The following is a 23,635-nucleotide window of genomic DNA, read 5'->3' as shown; positions in this document are numbered from 1 at the left end:
CATTTTTTTATTCATTTCATCCCCCCACAATGGGTTCTTGGAGCAGTTGCTTCCAAACATGGCTCCTGTTGCTGGAGATGTCAGTCCTGATGCCTTCATACAGTGGTCGTATGCTGCGCAATTTCCTTTGCCTTTTAATTCCTCGGTCGTTACTTGCCCTTCTCAAGTTGGTTTCATGTTATTTATTGTCCAACTCTGTGCCCCAAATGTTTGTCAGCAATCCACTTCCCCCTCATAAATCACACCTCAACACTCAGCCTCCAGCTTGGCTCCCAAATGATCAACTGTGACGAAGTCTGGCACTGCCTTTAACAATGGATGCCCATAGGAACTGGAGGTCAGGACATGATCGGTACGTTTCCCCATATCCGAAAAGCTTGGGATCGGATGTTTTTCATTAACTGGTTTTTTCAGATAACCGAATAATGACTTTAGTTGTACTTTTTGCTTTGGTTCACTCTTTTGAGTGACTTCCTCTTTTACAATAAATTACATTTCTCCCCAATGGCCTGTCTCTGATAGCAATAATTTTATTCACTGTTCTCCCCATCCAGTGTTAAAAATCACAAACAGCCGAGCCTCCCAGAGGAACAAATTCCAGACCCACCACTCTACACACTTGGAAATTCTCCCACTGGACAAGGGAAGTGTTCTTGTCCCAGTCTTGGCTGGGATGGTAATTATCAAGAAACCAGTCCTTACTCACCATCTAATTAAATGCAAAACTTGTTACTGACAGTTTGCTTGCCTTGAGCCCAAGTAACTTTAAATCCTGTTAAAGTTACTCAAGATTTTAAATGTAAAACTGAAAATGATTTCAAATTCCAACTTCTGCCTTGTTGCATACACTCAGATAAAATACACTTTGCGGACAACTATTGAGCTTTTATGTGAGTGCACTGTGGCCTGTAAAAACATTTTTGGCTGGTTGTATCGGTATATAATAAACTTGAACTTCAGCAATTTCCAAGTAGTACATTGGCTAAATAATCCTCCTTTTGGAAGTGGAAGTGTCCAGAACAAACCCACTTCCCGACCTCATGAAAGACCATCAGCCTGTATATTAGTTCTCCCCACCTCTCCCAGATGCTGCCCGACTTGCTGAGTATTTTCACCATCCTTTGTTTTGCATTTTGTGGCATTCTCTCTTGCCTTGTTCTCTAGGTCTAACCAGCTCTCCATCCCCGACTCTGTAGCTATTAAAAGTTTCTCATCTCAAATAATTTTTTGGTTGGAAAGGTCACTTGCATTCCTAAAAATGGTGCGAGACACAAGTACTTGCGTCATTGTTCAAATTAAGAGTTGATGAACAATTATAATTCTACAAATGTTTATTATCAAAACTCTGAAAAGCAAACATTTACAGCCTGAACACAATTGTAAGGACAACTGAAGTGACAGTTGGAATAGAAACACAAGCCAATCTTTCTTGCAGCGACCACTGACTTGCATAGACAGTCGTCTCTGCACGGATGTCAGCTGAATGGGAATAGGGGATAGGAGAGGTTCCAGATGAGAAAAACCAGTCCACTGACAAATTAAAGACAAGCTCAAGTCTCATCACCTTCTCTAAACCCAAGGTTCACCTCCAAACCCGAGACTGTGGAAAAAGGAACTTTAACACAGAAGCCTCAGTTGCCATTGGTAACAGTATCCGTCTCCATGTCTTCCTCCTCTACTTCATCCGCAGGTCCTGCAAACACAGAAACCATGAATTCAGCATTTTACATTCCAAGATTACAATAATTGAGAAAGAACAATTTGCACCAGAATAAGGTATTATGATTTGGGTGCAGAACAGAATACAAATTCCACCTCAAACATTTGGGAAAAGAACCCAGGGGAAAAGGCACATTCGTGAATGAAAAGCACGCACCAGCTGATGAAATCAGTACTTCAACAGGCAGATTTGATAAAAGTAAAACTGGTTCAATTCTTCATCTACTACCATGAAGTACAAACATCAGTGACGGTCACACAAGTGATAGAGAGGAAGGTGCTACTTAGCTTTTTAAAATATTTTTATTGATGTTTATATAATGCAAAAATTGAACAGTACAGTTATATACTGTAATGTATAATTCAAAAGATAAGAAAAAATATTAAAAACCCTTATAATCCAGAACCCCTACCACTAAGCAAAGTTAAAGGTTAACACAGGAATCAAGTGACAACAACCTAGAACAGCTGCAAAGCTTCAGAACAACCCAAATTCTTTAGGTTATGATATAATAGTCCATAAATGGGCCCCACATCTCTTGAAAGTTAATATTTGACTCTAATGGCACATCTAATTTTTTTCTAAACTTAAACAAGACATAATCACTTAACTATTGTGCATTGGTAGGTGGAGTATTGTCTTTCTATTTAATCAAAATTGCTCATCTCCAATCACTTAGAGACTGCACTAAGTCACTAGAGCCTTTTCAATCCAGGTGTGACCACTGCACAAGGTTACCAAGTAGGAAAAAAAATTCAGGGGCATTCTCCAAGCACCACTGATCACCGTAGTCCCTTCTGATCAAGAATGCAGTGAAGATTCTGCAGACTGGTTGAAGGATAAGGAAGAATGTCACGTAAAAAGACAACAGTGGAATGAAGTGGTGAATGCGGGCTCAATTTTAACATTCAAGAAGAATTTGATAGGGTAATGGATATGAGGGGTACGGAGGGCTGTGGACTGGGTGCAGGTCAGTGGGATGAGGTAGAAAAATGGTTCAGCACAAACTAGAAGGGTCAAAGGGGCCTATTTCTGTGATGTAATTTTCTATGGTTCTAAGTAGATAGGTCTCCATTTCTCAAAAAGAGTTTAGAATAAAATAAGAACCTCAATGGAACTTGGAAAATTATTTGACTCCACAGGGTAGAGATATAGAGAAAGCTTCCCCAATTGGAGTCAGAGGGTCAGAGCCTCAAATTAGGATTTCCTGACCTCAGGCAGATAGTTCCTTTTTGAATATCTAGAGAAATAAAGGAATATAGTGTCAAAGGAGCAGAAGAACAAAACATTAACAGTCATGGCGTGAAAAAGAAACTTTGGTTGTGCTGGACCTTTTAATTTTGTGTTGCTTTATCTGATGCCAGACTGCCAGCCACTCACCTGTCTTCCTGTCTCTGCCTGGGATTTGTCCAGCCTGTAGCATGCCCTTCAACTTCTCCACCTCAGCCAGAGTTGATGCATTGGCAATAGCATTCTGCAAACCAAACAGAGGCACACAAGCTCAGAGCATGACTGGTTTGAAGGTACCTTGGCATTCTCAGTAACAAGATCCTCTGCCTTTTCTGCTGTTCCCGTCCTTGCTGAAGTACCTAGTTGCCCTAGACTGTAGGAAACAATACACTAACCATTTAAAAGAAGCAAAATCTGGGGACCTGGAACTACTTGGTGAAGCTAGTGTGAACATTTAGGAAAACAAGAAAGCAATTTTCACTGACAAGTCCTCTGCACAGAGTACAATGGATAATGGGCGGCATTTAAGGGAAATAGCCAGTCATTATGATACTTCTACATCCATGAACTAGGAATAAAGAATACAAACTCATAAAATTTCACTTCAGGATCAGATTTTTTTTTAAACTGACACAACAAACTGTAACTGGCTAAATTGTTAAAACAAAAATACAGGAGGAACACAGCAGGCTCATGCCAGAAACATTGCTTATATCTTTACCTCCATGAGGACGTGCGGAGTTCCTCCAGCAATTTCGTTTTCACAATTGAACCTGTTACTGTTTGGTGCATCAGTTTTTGGTTTGGTTTTTTTTTTGCGGTCACAGGATCTGCTGACTTTCATGTTTCATTCCACAGGTTAAACGGCCATTTTTGTTCATATTCCCCTCTCTGGGATTGAAACAGGACTCAGAAGGAAAATGAATCAACCCAAATTCCTGAACTTTTGTTGAATCTGCTGTGTAGACAGACCACAGAAGTTTACAGTTGATTACCACCACATGGTACCATGGTGGAGAAGACAGAAGATTGGTCTAAGCTTGCAGTCACTGAGAGCTGTGCAATGGTAGTGAAGGGCAGGGGAGAATGGGGTATACAGCCGACAGGCAGGTTACCACAACACATAGCATAGTAATTGGCTTGGGACTGATAAGAACCGGGAGTTGGCACAAACTGTCAGCACCATTTATGGGAGCGAGCCATATACAGGAGTTAAGATGCATTTTATAGTGATGTGTTTTCCATACATAGCTCAGTGTTACAAAAATGACCCTTGTGATCATTTGAACTGTCCTTTTCTCTAGAGTACATTTCTGAACTTGCCACTGTGGAACCAAAATAGCAGAATACTTGAATTAAAGTGCTTTTTAAAAAATATATATTGATCAGAGTTCCCACCAGAAATCAAATACAAAACAGAAAACCTTTGATGCCAATAATCTACCATAACCAAATATTCAAGGCCATTTAACCAACCTCTGCTCGTTTTAGACAAAGATCAATCCTCGTCTCTCATCATAACATTGTACCCAACCTAACTAATCCTCTTAGTCCACATCAATACTCTTTCCCTGAATCCCATCCTCAAGCCCAGCCTATTTTCACTAAGCCACCCTCTGCACTTTAACAGTGGATGTTCCCCCCAATTCAAATATCATCTGAGAAAAAACAGGCAAGTTTGCCAGGACTCTTAAAAAAAAATGCTTTATTTGTAGAGAGAGAAAGAAATCAGATTAATATTTCAGAATCAGAAGTTTAAAAAAAACAAATGTGTTTTTGGTTTCAGGGTGGGTGAAGTTGGAAGCTACAAAAAGGAAGGGAACATCTGTGGCAGGGTGGAGACAAAGATTGAAGAACACAAAAGACATGGTAAAGGCCCTGATGAATTGCAGCTGATCTGTGTGGAGGAGATGAAATGAGGTCAAAGAATTCTGCAACTACAGGATCCAAAGTATGACAGTTACTGGGAACATAAAAGAGAATGATGAGAAATCTCCACGTCATATAGCATCCACAGAGAGCAACACAGTTTGATGATATTTCATGTGAATTGACCAATTTTGACACAAGCAGACGCGAATTCAACAGTCATCCTGAGAGCTGTCATGTGCCCTACTGTTTACTGGAACAGGCCAAAGACCCAATTTAGAAAGGGAGCAAGATGGAGCATGAAAGTGTTAAGTGACGAGAGCTTAAGGTAACCACTACAGGCTGAATGGGGGTGTTCTGTGAGGTGGTTACACGATCTGAGGGGGGGGGGGTTTCTCCAAAGTAAAGACCACCAGTTTACGAACACAGCACACTAAATGGGTAGCAGTTCAAGTGAGACCCTGCTTCATGTGAATGCCCCAGAAACTCACATTTCCACTAAACCTTCTTCTCACATTGAATGAGGTAAAACAATTAGATACACGCTCAATGCCAACCTAGAAATTGGAGTTATATACAACCTCCCACACAGTCTCTACTGACATCACATCAAAACATGATCTGCCAGAAATATAGTAGAATCCCCATTATCTGGAATTCAATCAACCAGAAACTCAAACAACTGGCAAATAAATAAATAGAAATTCAGATAAATAAGACTGGACAGATGGACCCCATGAGGGAGCAACAAAACTTCATTTGACACGCCCAGGTTTGCCCTGCTAAATAGCAATGCCCCTCAATGCACACACATCAGTGTGTGGAAGATGCGCTGAGGGCCTGACCAGGACACTTGCGTGGAGGTGAGTTGGGTTGTCACCTCAAGGAAGGTAGTAGAGTGCACATGGAGCCTGACTGGGACACTTGAGTCGGAGCTGGCGGGATGGAATACAATACGGAGGTGGAGGGGGAAAATGGCAGTGGTGTGGGGACTTCTCTATCCCTGCCTTGTGAGAGTCTTTATCTTTATATTAGTATTAGTTGTACAGGTAGACCCTGACTTACGATAGGGTTCCAATCCGGGACTCGCATCGTAAATTGAAATTATCGCATCATGAAACAACAGTGCACTCTACCGGTTTTTTAATTAAATTTTATTTAAACATTGAAAACCTTTATTACAAATTAAACTGAAAAAAAAATTACAAAGCTGTGCTGTGAATCACAAGTGCAAGGAAACATTGTAACTTGAAACCAAAAGTGCCCGATTCTGACCATTGTATCTTTGAAATATCGCAAGTCCAGACATTGTAAGTCGGGGTCTATCTGTATTAGTAAGGTGTACCAGGTAACTTGGGGGGAGGGGTTAATTGCACTGTATTTTGTCTTTTAAACAGTGTATTCGTATTGCAGGTGCATTTGTTAGGCATTGGAAGAGCGAGTCTCAGTCAACCAGAAAATTCGCATATCCGACATCTGCTATCCCTATAGGTGCCAGATAATGGGGATTCGACTGTATTAGAGAATCAAGAGTCTGAAGAGATCAATTGAATGAACTTGCTATTAGTAAAAAAAATATAAAGCACTATAAAAAACTGATAAATACCATTGACCTATGTTCCAGAGTTTTGAAGGAAGAAATTTTAGAGAAGATGGCTATTATTCCAGGATTCTATAGTTCCTGTGGATGTGGATGTCAACCGGTCAGCATGTTATCAGTGGGGTGGAAAATACTGAAAGATGCAATAAGATTGAGCAGAGTGAAATGGTACTCTACTGGAATTGAAGACAAGACTAAGGAATAAATAACCAGTGTATTTGAATTTCAAAAGGCTTTCAGAGTCCCTCATTGGAGAGTGATCAAAGGTTAGAACACACGGAATTTTGAAATTTCCTGATAATGGATGGAGGAATGGTATTGGACAGAGCAAAGAGTGAGAATAAACAGATCATTCTCAAGTTAGCAGGTGTGACTACTGGGGAACTGTAGGGATCAGTAATTGGGCCAAAGCTATTCATCATCTCTCTCTTCAGGCAAGGGAACTAAGGGACATGCTTCCATGTTTATTAAATAGCAAGAATTTGGATAGTCCCTCCACACAAATCACTGAAATCAAATATGCAGGTACCCCATGCAATTTGGAGAGAAACTGGTACATTTCATTGAACAGAAACCTAGGAATGGGGGCATAGTTTAGGATAAGGGGTGGGGAGTTTAAGACAGATGAGGAAACATTTTTTTTTACTCAGAGGGTAAACTATTAGAATTCTCTACCCTGGAGACTCAGTCAGTTTTCACTCACGACAGAAACTGAGGGATTCTGGCTGTGATTCTGATGGACAGTGCCACATGCTGAAAGACTAGTTGGCTTTACTCCTCCTCGTAATTACCTTCCTAAAATACTCTTTTGCCACGGAAACATAATGGACCAAGCCTGTTTACCCATCATTCTATCTGCGCCTAAAAATTAATCCAAGATAACTGTGAGGGGGAGTCACGTGATGGAGTAGTGGCCGGACGGTGAACTCCAGCCCTCTCCAGAAAAGTCGGGAAAAACAAAGGAAAACACAAAGGCACAAAAATAAAAATTAAAGAAAAGTGAGTATAAAGGTGGAAAGAAGATGGCGACAAAATAACTGTGAGGGAACAGAAATCATCCAACATCTCCCCTCTTTGAAACATTCAGCCTTTCTTTGAGTGGACAAAGCTATTGCAGAACATGGTGCTCAGCCATCATGCAAGTGAACAGCAGATCAGACCCCAAGAGACCAGATCACCTATTCCCATTCCAAAGCTTCACCCACCGCCCTAGAACATTACAGCATAAAAACAGGCCTTTCTAGTTTGTGCCAAGCCATTTTTCTGCACCCAGTCCATAGCCCTCTCCCATCCCAGTCCAAATTCTTAGTATGTGTTAAAAGTGAGCCTGCATTCACCAGCTCAGCTGGCAGCTCGTTCCACATTCCCACCACTCTCTGTGTGAAAGCGTTCCCCCTAAACTTTCCCCCTTTCACCCTTAACCCATGTCCTCTGGTTTGTATCTCACCTATCCTCAGTGAAAAAAAGCTCTCAATTTTAAATACCTCTATCTCCCCTTATTCTTCTACGTTCTAGGGAATAAAGCCCTAATCTATTTAGCCTTTCCTTGTAACTCAGTTCCTGAAATCCTGGCAACATCTCTGCACTCTTTCAATCTTATTGATATCTTTCCTGGTGAGGTGGCCAAAACTGTATACAATACTCCATATTTGGCCTCAGCAATGCCTCATATATGCCAAAAGCTCTCTTTACAAGCCTAATGAAACTCCTCACAGAATATTTCATCAGGTGGCTCCAATTAGCATTATCAAGTCGTGCATTACTCTGATCAGTGAAAATTCCCTTTTAATTCTTCCTGGTTTTATTTCAGAGTCAAACGAAAATCTTGTTCATATGTTGCCTTCAGCATGTCAAAAGGGCAGTTCCCCAGATGCCAAATTTCTCACCATATCCCAACCCTTGATAATCCCTCTCCTTTCCTGTCTGAGTTCCAGCATCTGCAAGGACTGCAGCTTGGACCAGACTCCTTACCTTAATTGCTTCAACTTCAGGTCCAGAAGGGCCTGCTTTTTTCTTCTCCCCCGACAATCCTGCACCTGGTGTGAAACTTAAGAATAGAACACAGAATTTAGTCAATTAAGCTGCCTCACAAGATCTTCTCTGGACCTTTAAAGCTACAAAGTTTAAAAATCAGTGCAGTATCTGATCTTTTCATTAACTGATACATTTTAAAGCGCTGCCCTGAACAGATTACTTGAAATAACTTCCCTCAGAAACAAAGGTGCTGGAATGGTGGCACTAGAAACATTCAATGAAGAAACCCACAATTTGGAGATTCCACTGGCCCTGAATGAAGACAGCAACCTTTAACAGGTTAATGCTTGCCTGACAAAATAAAAAGCCCAAATTGCAGTGTTTCTGAGGCAAGATATCAAGTCAAATTTAGTATCTGTATCTTACGTCTTTGTTTTCTTGGTTATATCCTTTGCAAGCTGAGCCCCACGTTTGCCTTTGAACATTCGATCCGCTTCCTGACGTTCCTGTGACAATACATCACAATCCAGTTACAGTCAAACTGATTGTCTCATCCCAAAATAGTAATATTCTGCCTACTCCCACACTTCTAGGAACACCAGTACACAATTTACACTAAACTGCATCATAACAAACAAGGGAACTCGGGCAAGGTTAGCAGAGCTGGAACTTTTCACTTTGGAAACTTAATAGAGGTCTACAATATTCTGAGAGGCACAGATAAGGTGGATAGTCAGTGCCTTTTTCCCAGGGCAGGAATAGTAAACACCAGGGGACATCACTACAAAGTGAAGGAAGAAAAGTTTAGGGGAAACATCACACCACTCAAAGAGTACTGGGTGCCTGGAATGCATTGCTGGGGGTGGTGATGGTGGAAGTTGACACATCAAGGGCATTTAAGAGACTCTTAGACAGGAACATCAATGAAAGAAAAATAGAGGGTTACGAGGTAGGAAGGGTTTAGTACTTTTTTTTGGCAGGAATATATGTCAGCACAACATCAAAGGCTGAAGGGCCTGTACTGGAGTAATGGGACCCCTTTGAATCCCCACTTCTCACACTGAGTTATTAGGAATGGAAAGAGTTTCAAAGGGCTATTAAACCTCTGACAGCCCAGCACTCTGCAGTTCAGTAATCACTTATCTCTCCCTGTTCCCCTAGTCTCCCCCTCACCCGAGAGAACCTGCATTAGCAACTGCAACATGCTTAAATTCAAGATGAAGATTGCACAAGATGAATACAAAACTGTTCCAACAACCTTTGTGTAAACTCTTGTTTGCAAATCACTTCTGTGGTTATGGGTATGTGGATAGCAACTTAGCATTATTAACAGGATCAAGCTGGCAAAGATCACACATAAATGAGATTTGAAGTCAGCTTCTATTATTAATTGGGTCACATCTAACCATGGCAAATGTTCGCAGGAATCAGTCAGGTCAGAGCGACACAACATGACCTGCTTATTCAGAGCAGTGTGGATTTTAATGTCTGCACATTATGTTGCACCAAGTCAATACACTTTTTAATAATGTTGCTGCTCTGAAAATTCAACAGGTTTTAGTATATTTTTATGCCCAAAATAATCAGCATGTCATTAAACCAAAGATATTGATCCATGCGCTTAGCACAATAATGCAATTCATTCAAGTGGCAGACACTTCCAGGATTGAGAAATGGGCAACGTTGTTCTTATATACACTAACATTACCAAGTTACTTAGTTCAACTTGCACATCAACTGACAATAGGAAATTTTAAAGATGTCTAAAGAACTTAGAAGACAAAATAACAGCAAATCATGAAATCGTAGCTGCAGTACTCTTTGTCACCACAACACTGAAGCTTATCCTGAGTCAGGTCCAAGGTAGAAACTTTTACAACCAATATATTCTGTACAATTAGGCAAGGGTGCTTTCAAATTTAATGAAACTTTTGCCCATGAACTGACTGTCCACAGTCACCTCTCAATCACCCAGTCAACACCATGATCAGATTCAGGTTTTCGTATGCAGTGGTGTAATCTTTGGGAGATAGCAATTTTGCAGTTCACCCACAATCTGAACAGGGCAAGTAGCAAAGTTGAGAGAGGAGCAACAAGCATCTTGTAGCTTCAGCGTCCAGACAAGCAATGTTAAAGGGACTCACCACATGGAGTAAACTGGCAGAAAGGGCCAAATGTGCAATCAAAGGCTAACACTAGCCTCTTGTCCATGCACAATGGGATAGCACTAACTTGAATTACAGTCACAGCTACAAACTCAGAGGGAGCAGTTGAAAACAAATGCAGTACGAGGCAGAAATCCTTCTGTGTATTTATACCATTTTTAAACAAGAGTTCAAGGAACTGTGACAACTAGTTAAAGCAAAAGCAAGGAACCCAGAGGCCTGAACAACTATCCAGAAGTGTTTTCAAGTTCTGGCACATCAACAGGGGAATCTAACTTTAGTTACCAGTAATTCACAGAGAATGCCTTGTTGCAGTCAACTGCTACCATCCATTTTGCCACACTCCCAGGTTTGGCATCATTAACAAACTTTGAAATGTTATTCATTATATTCCAATGTGTATACAGCAAGCAGTGGTACCAGCACAGACCCTTAGACACAACAAAGTCTCCTGCCCTCAAGTCTGGATAATCAGCTGAACAAATGAAGTACAAATATGGAATAACTCATGGTACAATGTTTGCACACCATCAACTGAAAGCCTACTTAAAGGATACATTGGGAAACAGACATTACCTGAAGGAAGCAGCTTTGAATATATGATTACAGACACAATGATAATTAAAAGATTTATAACCAACATGTACATTAAGCTGCAAGAGAAGGAAAATGATGAAATAAGCCATAAACCCAAACAAAAGTGAGAAAAAGATTTAAACATAAAGATAAAAAAATGAAACATAGGAAAAGTTATGTTCTAGAACTCTTTGGCTTGGCGGACGAAGATTTATGGAGGGGGTAAAAGTCCACGTCAGCTGCAGGCTCGTTTGTGGCTGACAAGTCCGATGCGGGACAGGCAGACACGGTTGCAGCAGCTGCAGGGGAAAATTGGTTGGTTGGGGTTGGGTGTTGGGTTTTTCCTCCTTTGCCTTTTGTCAGTGAGGTGAACTATGAAGAATAATAAACACAAGATACAGTATAATTGGTTACACAGGTTATATATCACGCCCCAAAAGTTTTTTAAAAATGGGATCCAACATTATCAGACAGATGTTTTTGCTGTAAGAAGGAAATGGGAACAACAGTACATGCAATTTGGTCATGTGAGAAAGTGAAAAAGTTTTTGGAAGATCTAAATCAGGTATTAGATAAGATCACAAAAAACAACATTCCAAAAAATCCAGAGATCTTTCTTCTAAGTAATACAAGAAGTAAGGAATTAGCCCTCAAACTGGATGAAGCGCAAAAAAGATTTATTATGATAGCCTTAGCTGTAGCAAAAAAATGTATAATGTCAACTTGGAAATCGGAAGAGAGCCTGAGAATACAGCAATGGTACATGGAAATGAATAAATGTATTCCATTGGAAAAAAAATAACATATAATTTAAAAAACAGTCACATTATTTGAACAAATTTGGGAACCGTACATGGAACAGAAGAGAGGGCTTGCCTCGGACTTCCAGCCCCTAAAATGATAAGAAGATAAAATGACCTGATCCAGTGTGTAAAAGTAATGACACAATTTTCTTGTTTATTTTCATTGTTTAATGGGTTTATTGTATATGTTGAATGTTTATTGGTTTTGGAGGGGGGTGGGAAGGGGGGGGGGGGGGGGGGGGGGGAAGGGAAGGTAGGCAGAAAAAAGGGGAGAAAATGCCACTGTGTATATTTAAGAGGGAAATGTTTGTATGTATTTTGGTTGATATGGTTCAGTGTGAAAAATAAAAAAAGATTTTAAAAGTCTGGATAATCAGCCATTTACCCCAACCTGCTGTTTGCTTTTCTTAACCCATTAGAAAAAAAAACTAATCCAGACTGAAGCCAGCACTCTTCCAAAATCTTCAATTTTATTAACTGGCCTTTTAAAAATCTGCAGAGGCAATGCTGCACTTTTGTCATTGCTTCCTGTGACATTGTAAAAAAAAAAAATCAATAGAAGTGCCGTTTATACTCATATAAATAGTCAAGTCTTTTGGACCAATTATTCGGGTCGACTTTTTACACAAACTTTTGACTGTGAAAAGCACCTGCATTGTTCGAGGCGTTGGGAGCTCAGATGGCAAGACTGTTCGGGGTGTTGGGAGCTTGCATGGGCGGGCAGTTGGGAGCTCAGATGGGTGGCAGCTGGGGCTGTGGCTGGGTTGTCAGGAGCTCCGATGGGCATAGGTGCAGTGTGGTTAGTAAGGGATTATTTCAGGTGGTATGTGAGTGGAAAAAGGTTAAGACCCACTGTCCTAGAATTGTGCAAGTGGTGAACAACCAGCATGAATTCCTCCTGAAACCACACTGCACAAGTGATTTGCATGACTAAGAAAAACTGAAGGTCATTGTGGAGAAAGAGCCTCTTCTTCAAATGGAGAAGAAACTTAGCCACTATTATTACAATGCGAAATGAGACAGCCATGGAATGGAGATGACTACTCAGAGATCAAACCATGCCCATGCACTGTACTTCATTGTGATTTGTACCACACAGCTCACTGTGCCATAACTCTAAGGGACAACACCAACCATGACTCACAGAAGAGCCTGCTGGAGGGAGCCCAAACTGGACCACATAATCAAGATGCAAACTCAGTTCAGCAGCTCAAAGAATATCTCCATTTCACAGGAAGAAAAAAATACTAAGGCTGAAGCATTTACAAATATATTTACCCAGAAGTGCCAAGATCATGGTTTTCTCCTGAGATCCCACATGCTTTTCAACCATTCCATTCTTTCCACAGTAACTAACAGCTGAGATAGCCAGCTCTCCAGGATCAGAAGATACATCAACTGTTAATACTGAAGAACCAACAGTGTCTTTCAGCTAATCTTGAAAATCAAGAACCGCTGATGCTACCATATTCTTGCACCTCTGGCGACCATGTGGAAAACATTTGAGCCCTGATTAGTCTAATCAGCCATCTTTATATGCAATTGCAACATGAAAGATTAGATGGCAAGGTCAGTTTTGAGAATAAGCGACAAACTGTAACAATCAAGTTAATAATCTTCAATCGTTGTCTGAAGAGAGCGCCCAAGATCATTGAAGACCCCTTCCACCCTGTACACAGCATCTTTCAGCTTCTCCCATCGGGAAAGGGATACAAGAGGATCAGGGCCAGCACCACCAGGCCGAGGACCACCTTCTTCCCATGGGCAGTGAGAATGCTGAACGACCAAAGCAACTGCTCACACGAACCACTGGAGACTCTCATATTCACAAAACAGTATTTGTAAAGATGAAACACTTGTCCTGCACGTGTATTGTTTGTACGTGTGTTATGTTGATTGTGTGTCTGCGCGTTTTTGCATCAAGGACCGGAAAATGTGGTTTTGTCTGCAATCAGATGACAATTTACGATTAAATGCCACTGACATTAGTTGCATCCATTTTGCCATTGATTCCTTAATAAGCATATTATTTGAAATATTTATGTAACATGTTAATACTGAGCAGGATTCATTGCCTGCATTCAGGCCAAGACGTCGTCTTTTCTACAACTGAGCAGTGTGAGGGATGACGATGGAAGGAGATACCAGAGGGGAAAAAAGCTGACGTAGACAATTTGCTTCTGTAATTCTAATTTGCTGAGCTCAGGAATATTTAATAGAGTTCAAAGCTCAGTCAGTGCTGAGGTATTGTAACCAAGAACCACTGGGAGTATCTTCCCCTTCAACTTCAGAAGAGACGTTACCATGCAATAAAGACTAAAGTGATTTGTTGAGTCCCTACAAAAACACACCATGTTAAAGGGTTCCATTTCATATTCCAGCACACAAAGATATACAGACCTAAAATTTGCAAGCGAATTGCACTATAGCAGCTGGTCCAAACCATACCTTCAACTTCACCTTCTGGAAATCTAGGACTCGGATCTGTGGAGCTTTGTGGATCACATAAAGACGATAATGCTTCTTGCTTGTTACAGGATTCCGCAGGAGGCTGCAAAATCAGCAGGTTCGTAATGTTACTGCACTTGGACCAAAACAAAACCCTCACTGCAGTCAAAATTTCATTATGCAGAAGGGAAAGGAGGTAATACAGGGCAAGATGGAAAAGAGCAAGTTAATGGCTTAGCCCAGACAACACATATTGTGGGATATTTGGCACAAGGCTAGAGATAAAACATGGCGGGGTTCAGAAGAAAGATGACATAACAGAAAATACTTACTATGCAAGGCACTACTGATGCCGGTGTTAGAAATTAATTACATCGGGTCATTAGGATTCTGTCACCTCAGAGACACAATCAAAATGTGTTGCAAGCTGAACCCAATTCAAGCAGCGTCAAACCATGCCTTTTAAGAATATGGCATGAAGTACAGTGGTGTGCACCGCCATCTCCTGGCCGAAAACACAAATCTTTGTATTTCTGGTCAAGCCAAAGGCTTTCTTTCCTCAACTCGACGATTGCACGATCCTGGTTCACTTCCTCCACAACAGGAGACCCATACCATTCATTAACTTCCAAAGCCAGCAATTTGTTTCTTGCCCTCAAAGTTTATCAGCATTCAACTGATAAACCATTGGCGAGTTTGACAAGAGCTGGACACACAAGCTTACATTTATGGGCTGTTTTCCATGGTGTAAGAATGATGATCTAAACACCTACTTCTAACCAAAGAAAAATTAAAGAAGGCACCAGTATGGTGACAAGGCAAGAAATTACAATTTTAAAGGATGCAATGAAATTGTATGCAGCATTTTCATTCTCAAAAACAGCCCCAGAGATACATACTGCAAATATGCATGTCAAATCATGGTGCTATCTTAAACACATCAAGAAATATTAACAGCCAGAAATCTCATGCATGTTGTCCTCCATTGCAACCTCACCAGTATTAAGGGCAGATTCTTCCCTTCTGCCAGCAAATGAAAAATGAACCATAGAAACGACCTCACTTTCTCTTGTTTTTGCACTCATTTATTTACATTTAAATGTAATTTTTGTTCCAATGTTTGGACTGCATTGCTGCCGCAAGACAACAAATTTCATGCCATGTTCACAACAATAAATTCTGATTCTAATGAAGAATGGTGAGCATACCTCAGGAACGTGAGGGACTTGATGGTTGAAAGTGTATCCAGATCCCCCTATGGAGGAAGATAAAGACAAGCATGAACACCGTCAAGAGAACAGCTACTGTGTTGTTATTACAGGCCAAGGGAAACCAACAGCACACATACTCAAATGAATGCTAGTTACAAGAACAGGGCAGGAACCATCCCATTGTTCAACTCCTCGAGGATGGTTTGTGAACTAACTCGATGGGGCTGAAAAACTTTCCAATAATATGCCAATATCATCAATAGTTTACCAAATTCTTCAATCCTTTGTTGGTCCTCTATATAAAGGAGCATCAGCCTGGCCATCCTCACAGTTTAATCTTCACCCTAAATTCATTCTAGAATAATTAGCATATCTGAGCAACATGAGCTCATGGACCTAAAGGGCCTGATACTGTGCTGTATGTCTACATTTTTTTTAAAATAGCCAAGTCACAAACACTCCAAGGTTTCCTTGATTTATAGTCCCCACAGCAGAATGCAGACTCACAGCCGTGGCCCCACCATCTGATCATTTGGTTACGTGATGATTTTATAGACCCTTTCAAATTAACATTGATCTTCCAAATTACTTTTCAGCATCTTATTGACCTTCAAATCTCTCAACTCCTGACCAAACAACAGGGAGAGCATTTTGCCCAATATCTGTAACCCAGCAATGCAGCTTGGAAGGATGGAAAACTTGACCATATATGCACAAGTACAATGTACAGATGCATCCAAACTCTTACATACCAACACCAATTTCAACAGTTCCTTACAAGCGATTACATGCCTCGGAATTCACTTCCCTTCAAAGTTTTAGATGCCCTGATATGGCAGATCTGGAGCAGAAAGTTTACTCTTCAAGTATGAAAGGACTCAGACAAAGACTTTGGGTTGAATTGCTTCTCTTTGCACAGATGTTACACAAGCCGCTAAGAGCTTCTGGCATTTTATTATTAATCATTTAATATTTCAGCGTCTATAATATTATCCTCGATCATTTCTCTCATCTCAACCTTTCTTTCAAGTACTTGCAGATGATTAGGATTCCATATTCCCTCTCTTCCTTTCACACTGTTGTCTTCTCCCCAAGACTCTTGAATTTTTCCCATATCACATTATCTACTGTCAGCTTATGTTGTTTTCTTCCTGCTTAATTTACGCTGTTAAACTTTATGCTTCCAATGTGCACCCAGAGTTTATTGATGTTCCAACTCACAAGCCAGATTGCTACCATTGAGCAATATTCTGCTTTAATGACCACAACGTTTAATACAGAATGGACAATGTAAAAGATGCGAAGCCCCTGAGTGCAGGAGAGATCGGGTTGGCTGTCCGCTGCTCACAGTGTTTTTCACATTTCAGAAGTTTGTTCAACTTACCAGTTCCTGCAAGTTGTTATTAGTGAGCACCAGCTCCCGAAGGTTTGGAAGGGATTGCTCGAGGCCTTCACCTACGCGACTGAAACAAAGTTATTTTACACATTATTCAATACTGCTTACAAATGTTGTACCTTGTAACCGTTCCCCACTCATGGTATGGAGGAAACTCGTCCAACCGAACAACCACTGAGTCGGAAACTATAGTCGCTTTCAGGTGGAATAGCTGGGAGCGTGCAGCTCCGGAGCCGGCTGCGGGTGTGAGCAAAGTGACAATCAGGTGGTTGCGCTGAAGGCGCTGTTCTGGCACCTGAAAGGTCCACAGCGGGGAGAGGTGCCGCGGAGCAAACGCCGGCTCCTGTCGACTGTGGCCATAGTCCCGCCTGCTATCAGGTGCCTAGGGGGAGTGCTCAAAGCGGAGAATACACCTACCCGAGGAGGTTTGGGTAAGTACTCCTCGGGTCAGTGTTCTCCGCTTTCAGGTAGCCTCCCAACAGCCGCATTCAGGTACTTCAGGCAGCTTTACGTTAGGGTATTCTGGTCACCTGAAAGCGGCTTATATTAAATACAGAAAATTACTTCTCTACAGACACTGCATGACCTGCTTAGCATCTAGAGTGGCACAACACAAAAGGCCATTCAGCCCATCATTGGGGTACTAGATGAAAGAAATAGCTAAGTAGTTTCAACAATCATGTCTTTCCCTGCAGCACTAGTTTTTCCCCTTTGCAAGCATGCAATGAAGAATAGGTGAGAAAATGGAGAAAAAGATTTTGCAAAGGTCCCAGATTGCAAGCACAATCTTCTAACTGAAGAGTGGAATTAACCAGGAAACTTTAGACCAGTTGACCTATCATATGGCGAGAATTAGTAGCAGAACATAATTATAATCAAGCAAATCCAAGACAACTTTAAGATATAGAGGCTTTGGAATTCAGGACATAACTAGAGTGAAGGAGCAGGAATGCCGGTGGATGGTGTGCTTGGATTTTCAGATAGAGTTTAAACATATGTCACATAAAAGGTCATTGGAGGAGATGGGCAAATGGCACTGGGAGGCAATGTCTTGATCTTGGACAGAGGATCAGTAAACTACTGAAAAAAAAGCTAGCATAAACTGGTTGATTTTAGCTTGGGGAGGATATCTGGAGCCACCACATCAAGGAAACTGATGGCGACACACCAACTTTCTAAGAAGCCAGAGGAGATTTGGCATGTTGTCACATACTCTGTCAAACTTTTACAGATGCATTATGGGAAGTATACTAACTTTCTCCCCCACCCCCACCCCCCCGGGCCGAAACTCAGCAGGTCACGCAGCATCCACAAGAAGGAAAGGGCAGCCAATGTTTCAGGCCCGGGCCCTTTAACAGATATAAGCAAAGAAAGGCAGGTGCCTGGATAAAAGGTGGGAGGAGAGGGATGAGGACAGGCTAATTAGCAAGAGGATTCAGGTGAGAGGGAAAAGAGAAAAAAAAGTTAAGTGTAGGGGGAAGAGGGTCAAGGGTAGCTCTCTTATAGGATAAAGGAGGAAAGGGAGTACAGAGCTGAAGGAGACAAGAGTATAGGAGAAAAAAGTGTGATGGAGACTATTCTCAACTTTTTTTGTCTATGAACTAGGAGCTCAAAGTTTAAGAGACCCTTCCCGGTGAAGCAGTCAAGTTTAATCGGTTTCTTCCATACTCCTTTCCTACCAATTACATTATTAAAAAAAAATTATTTCAGTTCATGACCCCACCCAGGAGGGGCTGTATGACCCCTGTTGAGAGTGGCTGCGATAATCGTACATCATGGAAATGGCCATTTGGCCCAACCACAATGTCTCACCCATACTAGGCCCATATCCAGTCTAACCCATCCCATCTTTGGCTTGGCTTCGTGGACGAAGATTTATGGAGGGGGTAAAAGTCCACGTCAGCTGCAGGCTCGTTTGTGGCTGACAAGTCCGATGCGGGACAGGCAGACACGGTTGCAGAGGTTGCAGGGGAAAATTGGTTGGTTGGGGTTGGGTGTTGGGTTTTTCTTCCTTTGCCTTTGGTCAGTGAGGTGGGCTCTGCGGTCTTCTTCAAAGGAGGTTGCTGCCCGCCAAACTGTGAGGCGCCAAGATGCACGGTTTGAGGCGATATCAGCCCACTGGCGGTGGTCAATGTGGCAGGCACCAAGAGATTTCTTTAGGCAGTCCTTGTACCTTTTCTTTGGTGCACCTCTGTCACGGTGGCCAGTGGAGAGCTCGCCATATAACACGATCTTGGGAAGGCGATGGTCCTCCATTCTGGAGACGTGACCCACCCAGCGCAGCTGGATCTTCAGCAGCGTGGACTCGATGCTGTCGACCTCTGCCATCTCGAGTACTTCGACGTTAGGGATGAAAGCGCTCCAATGAATGTTGAGGATGGAGCGGAGACAACGCTGGTGAAAGCGTTCTAGGAGCCGTAGGTGATGCCGGTAGAGGACCCATGATTCGGAGCCGAACAGGAGTGTGGGTATGACAACGGCTCTGTATACGCTTATCTTTGTGAGGTTTTTCAGTTGGTTGTTTTTCCAGACTCTTTTGTGTAGTCTTCCAAAGGCGCTATTTGCCTTGGCGAGTCTGTTGTCTATCTCGTTGTCGATCCTTGCATCTGATGAAATGGTGCAGCCGAGACAGGTAAACTGGTTGACCGTTTTGAGTTTTGTGTGCCCAATGGAAATGTGGGGGGGGGATGGTAGTCATGGTGGGGAGCTGGCTGATGGAGGACCTCAGTTTTCTTCAGGCTGACTTCCAGGCCAAACATTTTGGCAGTTTCCGCAAAACAGGACGTCAAGCGCTGAAGAGCTGGCTCTGAATGGGCAACTAAAGCGGCATCGTCTGCAAAGAGTAGTTCACGGACAAGTTTCTCTTGTGTCTTGGTGTGACCTTGCAGGCGCCTCAGATTGAAGAGACTGCCATCCGTGCGGTACCGGATGTAAACAGCGTCTTCATTGTTGAGGTCTTTCATGGCTTGGTTCAGCATCATGCTGAAGAAGATTGAAAAGAGGGTTGGTGCGAGAACACAGCCTTGCTTCACGCCAGTAAAAACACAATGCAGGAGAAACTCAGCAGTATCTTATGTATCTTTCCTTTATTTAGCAAAAATAAAGATACATAACCAGCATTTCTGGCTTGAGCCCTTCATTAAGAGCTATTCATGTATCTATTTAATTTTTTTTCCTAAACATTGCAATAGTACCTGCCTCAACCACTTACAATGGCAGCTCTCATTATTTATGTTGATTTTATTTACTTATAACAATCCAACTGCACGAAAACCAACAAGGTCGGGTCAGATACAGCAATGAGCTCTCTGAACCCTTCTCCATTAACAATGGCGTGAAGCAAGGCTGTGTTCTCGCACCAACCCTCTTTTCAATCTTCTTCAGCATGATGCTGAACCAAGCCATGAAAGACCCCAACAATGAAGACGCTGTTTACATCCGGTACCGCACGGATGGCAGTCTCTTCAATCTGAGGCGCCTGCAAGCTCACACCAAGACACAAGAGAAACTTGTCCGTGAACTACTCTTTGCAGATGATGCCGCTTTAGTTGCCCATTCAGAGCCAGCTCTTCAGCGCTTGACGTCCTGCTTTGCGGAAACTGCCAAAATGTTTGGCCTGGAAGTCAGCCTGAAGAAAACTGAGGTCCTCCATCAGCCAGCTCCCCACCATGACTACCAGCCCCCCCACATCTCCATCGGGCACACAAAACTCAAAACGGTCAACCAGTTTACCTATCTCGGCTGCACCATTTCATCAGATGCAAGGATCGACAATGAGATAGACAACAGACTCGCCAAGGCAAATAGCACCTTTGGAAGACTACACAAAAGAGTCTGGAAAAACAACCAACTGAAAAACCTCACAAAGATAAGCGTATACAGAGCCGTTGTCATACCCACACTCCTGTTCGGCTCCGAATCATGGGTCCTCTACCGGCACCACCTACGGCTCCTAGAACGCTTCCACCAGCGTTGTCTCCGCTCCATCCTCAACATCCATTGGAGCGCTCACACCCCTAACGTCGAGGTACTCGAGATGGCAGAGGTCGACAGCATCGAGTCCACGCTGCTGAAGATCCAGCTGCGCTGGATGGGTCACGTCTCCAGAATGGAGGACCATCGCCTTCCCAAGATCGTATTATATGGCGAGCTCTCCACTGGCCACCGTGACAGAGGTGCACCAAAGAAAAGGTACAAGGACTGCCTAAAGAAATCTCTTGGTGCCTGCCACATTGACCACCGCCAGTGGGCTGATAACGCCTCAAACCGTGCATCTTGGTGCCTCACAGTTTGGCGGGCAGCAGCCTCCTTTGAAGAAGACCGCAGAGCCCACCTCACTGACAAAAGGCAAAGGAGGAAAAACCCAACACCCAACCCCAACCAACCAATTTTCCCTTGCAACCGCTGCAATCGTGTCTGCCTGTCCCGCATCGGACTGGTCAGCCAGAAACGAGCCTGCAGCTGACGTGGACTTTTTACCCCCTCCATAAATCTTCGTCCGCGAAGCCAAGCCAAAGAAGATAACAATTATTATTTTAAAAAGTACAAAAATGTTCAGCTCTTTAGTAATTCTTCTATTCCTACTTTTATACTCAGATTGGTTCGTGAATCCAATGTACATTCTTTCCTGAACAATTACCTGAAGTTATCCAGGAACTTTTGATGCACTTTCATTACATCAGTGGTGTTGTGCTCAGTGAAGATTGTCTAAGGCTACAACAGGATTTTGATGAATTGGGCAAAGAGGTGGAGAGGTGTGGGCCAAATGCAGGCAAGTGGGACTAACTTGGGAAGATATTTTAGTCAGCAAGGACAAATTAGGCTGAAGGGCTGGTTTCTGTGCAGTTGAGCAATGACTATGACTGAGCCCCACTCTCATGCAGACTGCAATGCAACTCCTTATCCTTTGAAAGCATTCCAATACCTATTTACTATTTTACCCTTCAATCTCTCCTTTTAATTAACATTTGGCATGGATCATACCAACTCATTTGCAGTTGCCGCCGCCCCCCCCCACCCCCACCCCCACCCCCCCCCACCCCCCCCCACCCCCACCCCCCCCCACCCCCCCCCACCCCCACCCCCCCCCACCCCCACCCCCCCCCCCCACCCCCACCCCCCCCCACCCCCCCCCCACCCCCACCCCCCCACTTCAGTCAAGTACGCCAACCTTCCAGCATCAGGGGTCTCACTCACCAGATTCGGTTGTTGTTCAACAGCAGGCTCTTCAGTCTCCGCAGCAAAGGAAAACCATCCAGTTTCCGTATTTCATTGTCTGAGAAGTCAATGGAGTCAAATTGATCCAAGGATGCTCCCAAATTCTCCAACACAGGAATCTTGTATCCTGCAACAGCAAAAAAAAAATGCTCGACCTCTGCCATTGGTGACATAGAGACAAACCGATGCAAGGGTCACAAGAGAGTAGGATGCGTGCAAGTAACTGGCAGAAGGTGTGCGGGGCAGTGGGGCTGCAGAGAACATGGGGCCTGAAGTGAGTGACATGGAAAAAAAGATTCTGAGGCCTACAGGGAGGGGAAGTCAAACAGAAAGAGGTAGAGGGGTCTGGACAAAGGGAGGAGAGAAGGGCCCAGGAGGTGGGGGGAGGGAGAAGGACAAGGAGGGCCCGGGGGGGTTGAGAGAAAGGAGGGCCGGGAGGGAGGGGGAGAGAAAGGAGGGCCCGGGGAGGAAAGAGCGGACCAGGGACACCGAGGTCCATCCCACCGCCGCCGAGCGTTCACCATCGGACCGATCAATCACCCCGCAATGTTCTCTCACCCCGCAGGTCGAGCTCCCGGTCCCGCACCGGGTTGGTGTACTGCGCCGCCAACTCGATCAGCTCCGCCGTCAGCTTCACCATGCTTAGCCGCACTCTCGCGAGATCCCGGAGCTTCCGCCCTCACTCCCGGCATGCGCGCGGCGGGACGGGCAGCCCTCACTTCCGGCATGCGCGGAGCGGGACGGGCTGCCCTCACTCCCGGCATGCGCGGAGCGGGACGGGCTGCCCTCACTCCCGGCATGCGCGGGGCGGGGTGACGTGGAGGTCCTGCTGCCCGGTCTCGGCTCAGTATTTCCCTCTTCCTATTCAGCCGAAAACCTTGGGTTAATGGCGGACAGGAACGTGTGCATGAGCTGGGGAAACGCAGCAAGTTCCGTAGCGTGTGTGGGAAGGTTCCCCCTCACCCACTGAGTTGCTCTAGCACCTTGCTTTAATTTCCTCTGGCCCGGAATTAACTGGGGAATTCAACGCTGTGATAAACCAGCCTTGCCTTGCATTAAATCCCTGTTCTGCATATGCATTGTGTGTTATGTCTGACTGTGTGTCTGCATGGTTTGCACCAAGGTCCGCAGCACGTGGTTTCGTTGGGCTTGTGGCTAAATCCCCAATGCTGGTTGCGACTTCCCCATCTCTGTCAGGGACAGCAGAACGATGCCATCCCCTTGGTCACAACCTCCTGGCCTGAGGTCCGGCATCTCAGCCTCTTCCCCAGTAGGGTCAGGCTCCTGAACACTGATCAAGTTCAAATTTATTAACATCTGATTGTACATATACAACCAGTGTGTCTCTGTCCACAGCACATCATAATGACCTATAAAGATATAATTTAAATAAATATATACACCTTATATGTCATAGTCAATACCA

At 43.4% G+C, this 23,635-nt stretch overlaps 1 protein-coding gene across 2 annotated transcripts; it reads right to left on the bottom strand.

Moving 5' to 3' along the window:
- Positions 1 to 1,313: 1,313 nt before the first annotated feature.
- snrpa1 (small nuclear ribonucleoprotein polypeptide A') lies at positions 1,314 to 22,897 on the bottom strand. 2 transcript variants are annotated; one of them, XM_069911762.1, is made up of 9 exons: positions 22,768 to 22,895; positions 22,189 to 22,336; positions 16,981 to 17,059; positions 15,594 to 15,640; positions 14,386 to 14,488; positions 8,820 to 8,899; positions 8,391 to 8,466; positions 3,101 to 3,194; positions 1,314 to 1,693 (listed from the first exon to the last, which is right to left on the bottom strand). In XM_069911762.1, exons 1-9 carry the CDS (start codon positions 22,847 to 22,849, stop codon positions 1,632 to 1,634), a joined length of 771 nt encoding a protein of 256 aa, XP_069767863.1. In that variant the 5' UTR covers positions 22,850 to 22,895; the 3' UTR covers positions 1,314 to 1,631. The 2 variants fall into 2 exon arrangements, with proteins under 2 accessions (XP_069767863.1, XP_069767864.1); XM_069911763.1 differs by lacking the exons at positions 8,391 to 8,466; positions 8,820 to 8,899 and having other exon boundaries at positions 22,768 to 22,897.
- Positions 22,898 to 23,635: the final 738 nt, after the last annotated feature.

This window comes from Narcine bancroftii, chromosome 14, assembly GCF_036971445.1.
Source record: "Narcine bancroftii isolate sNarBan1 chromosome 14, sNarBan1.hap1, whole genome shotgun sequence".
In the NCBI taxonomy this organism is placed as follows: Eukaryota; Metazoa; Chordata; class Chondrichthyes; order Torpediniformes; family Narcinidae; genus Narcine; species Narcine bancroftii.
The sequence above is the reverse complement of the archived record's forward strand: the minus strand, read 5'-3'. Positions and strand labels throughout refer to the sequence as shown.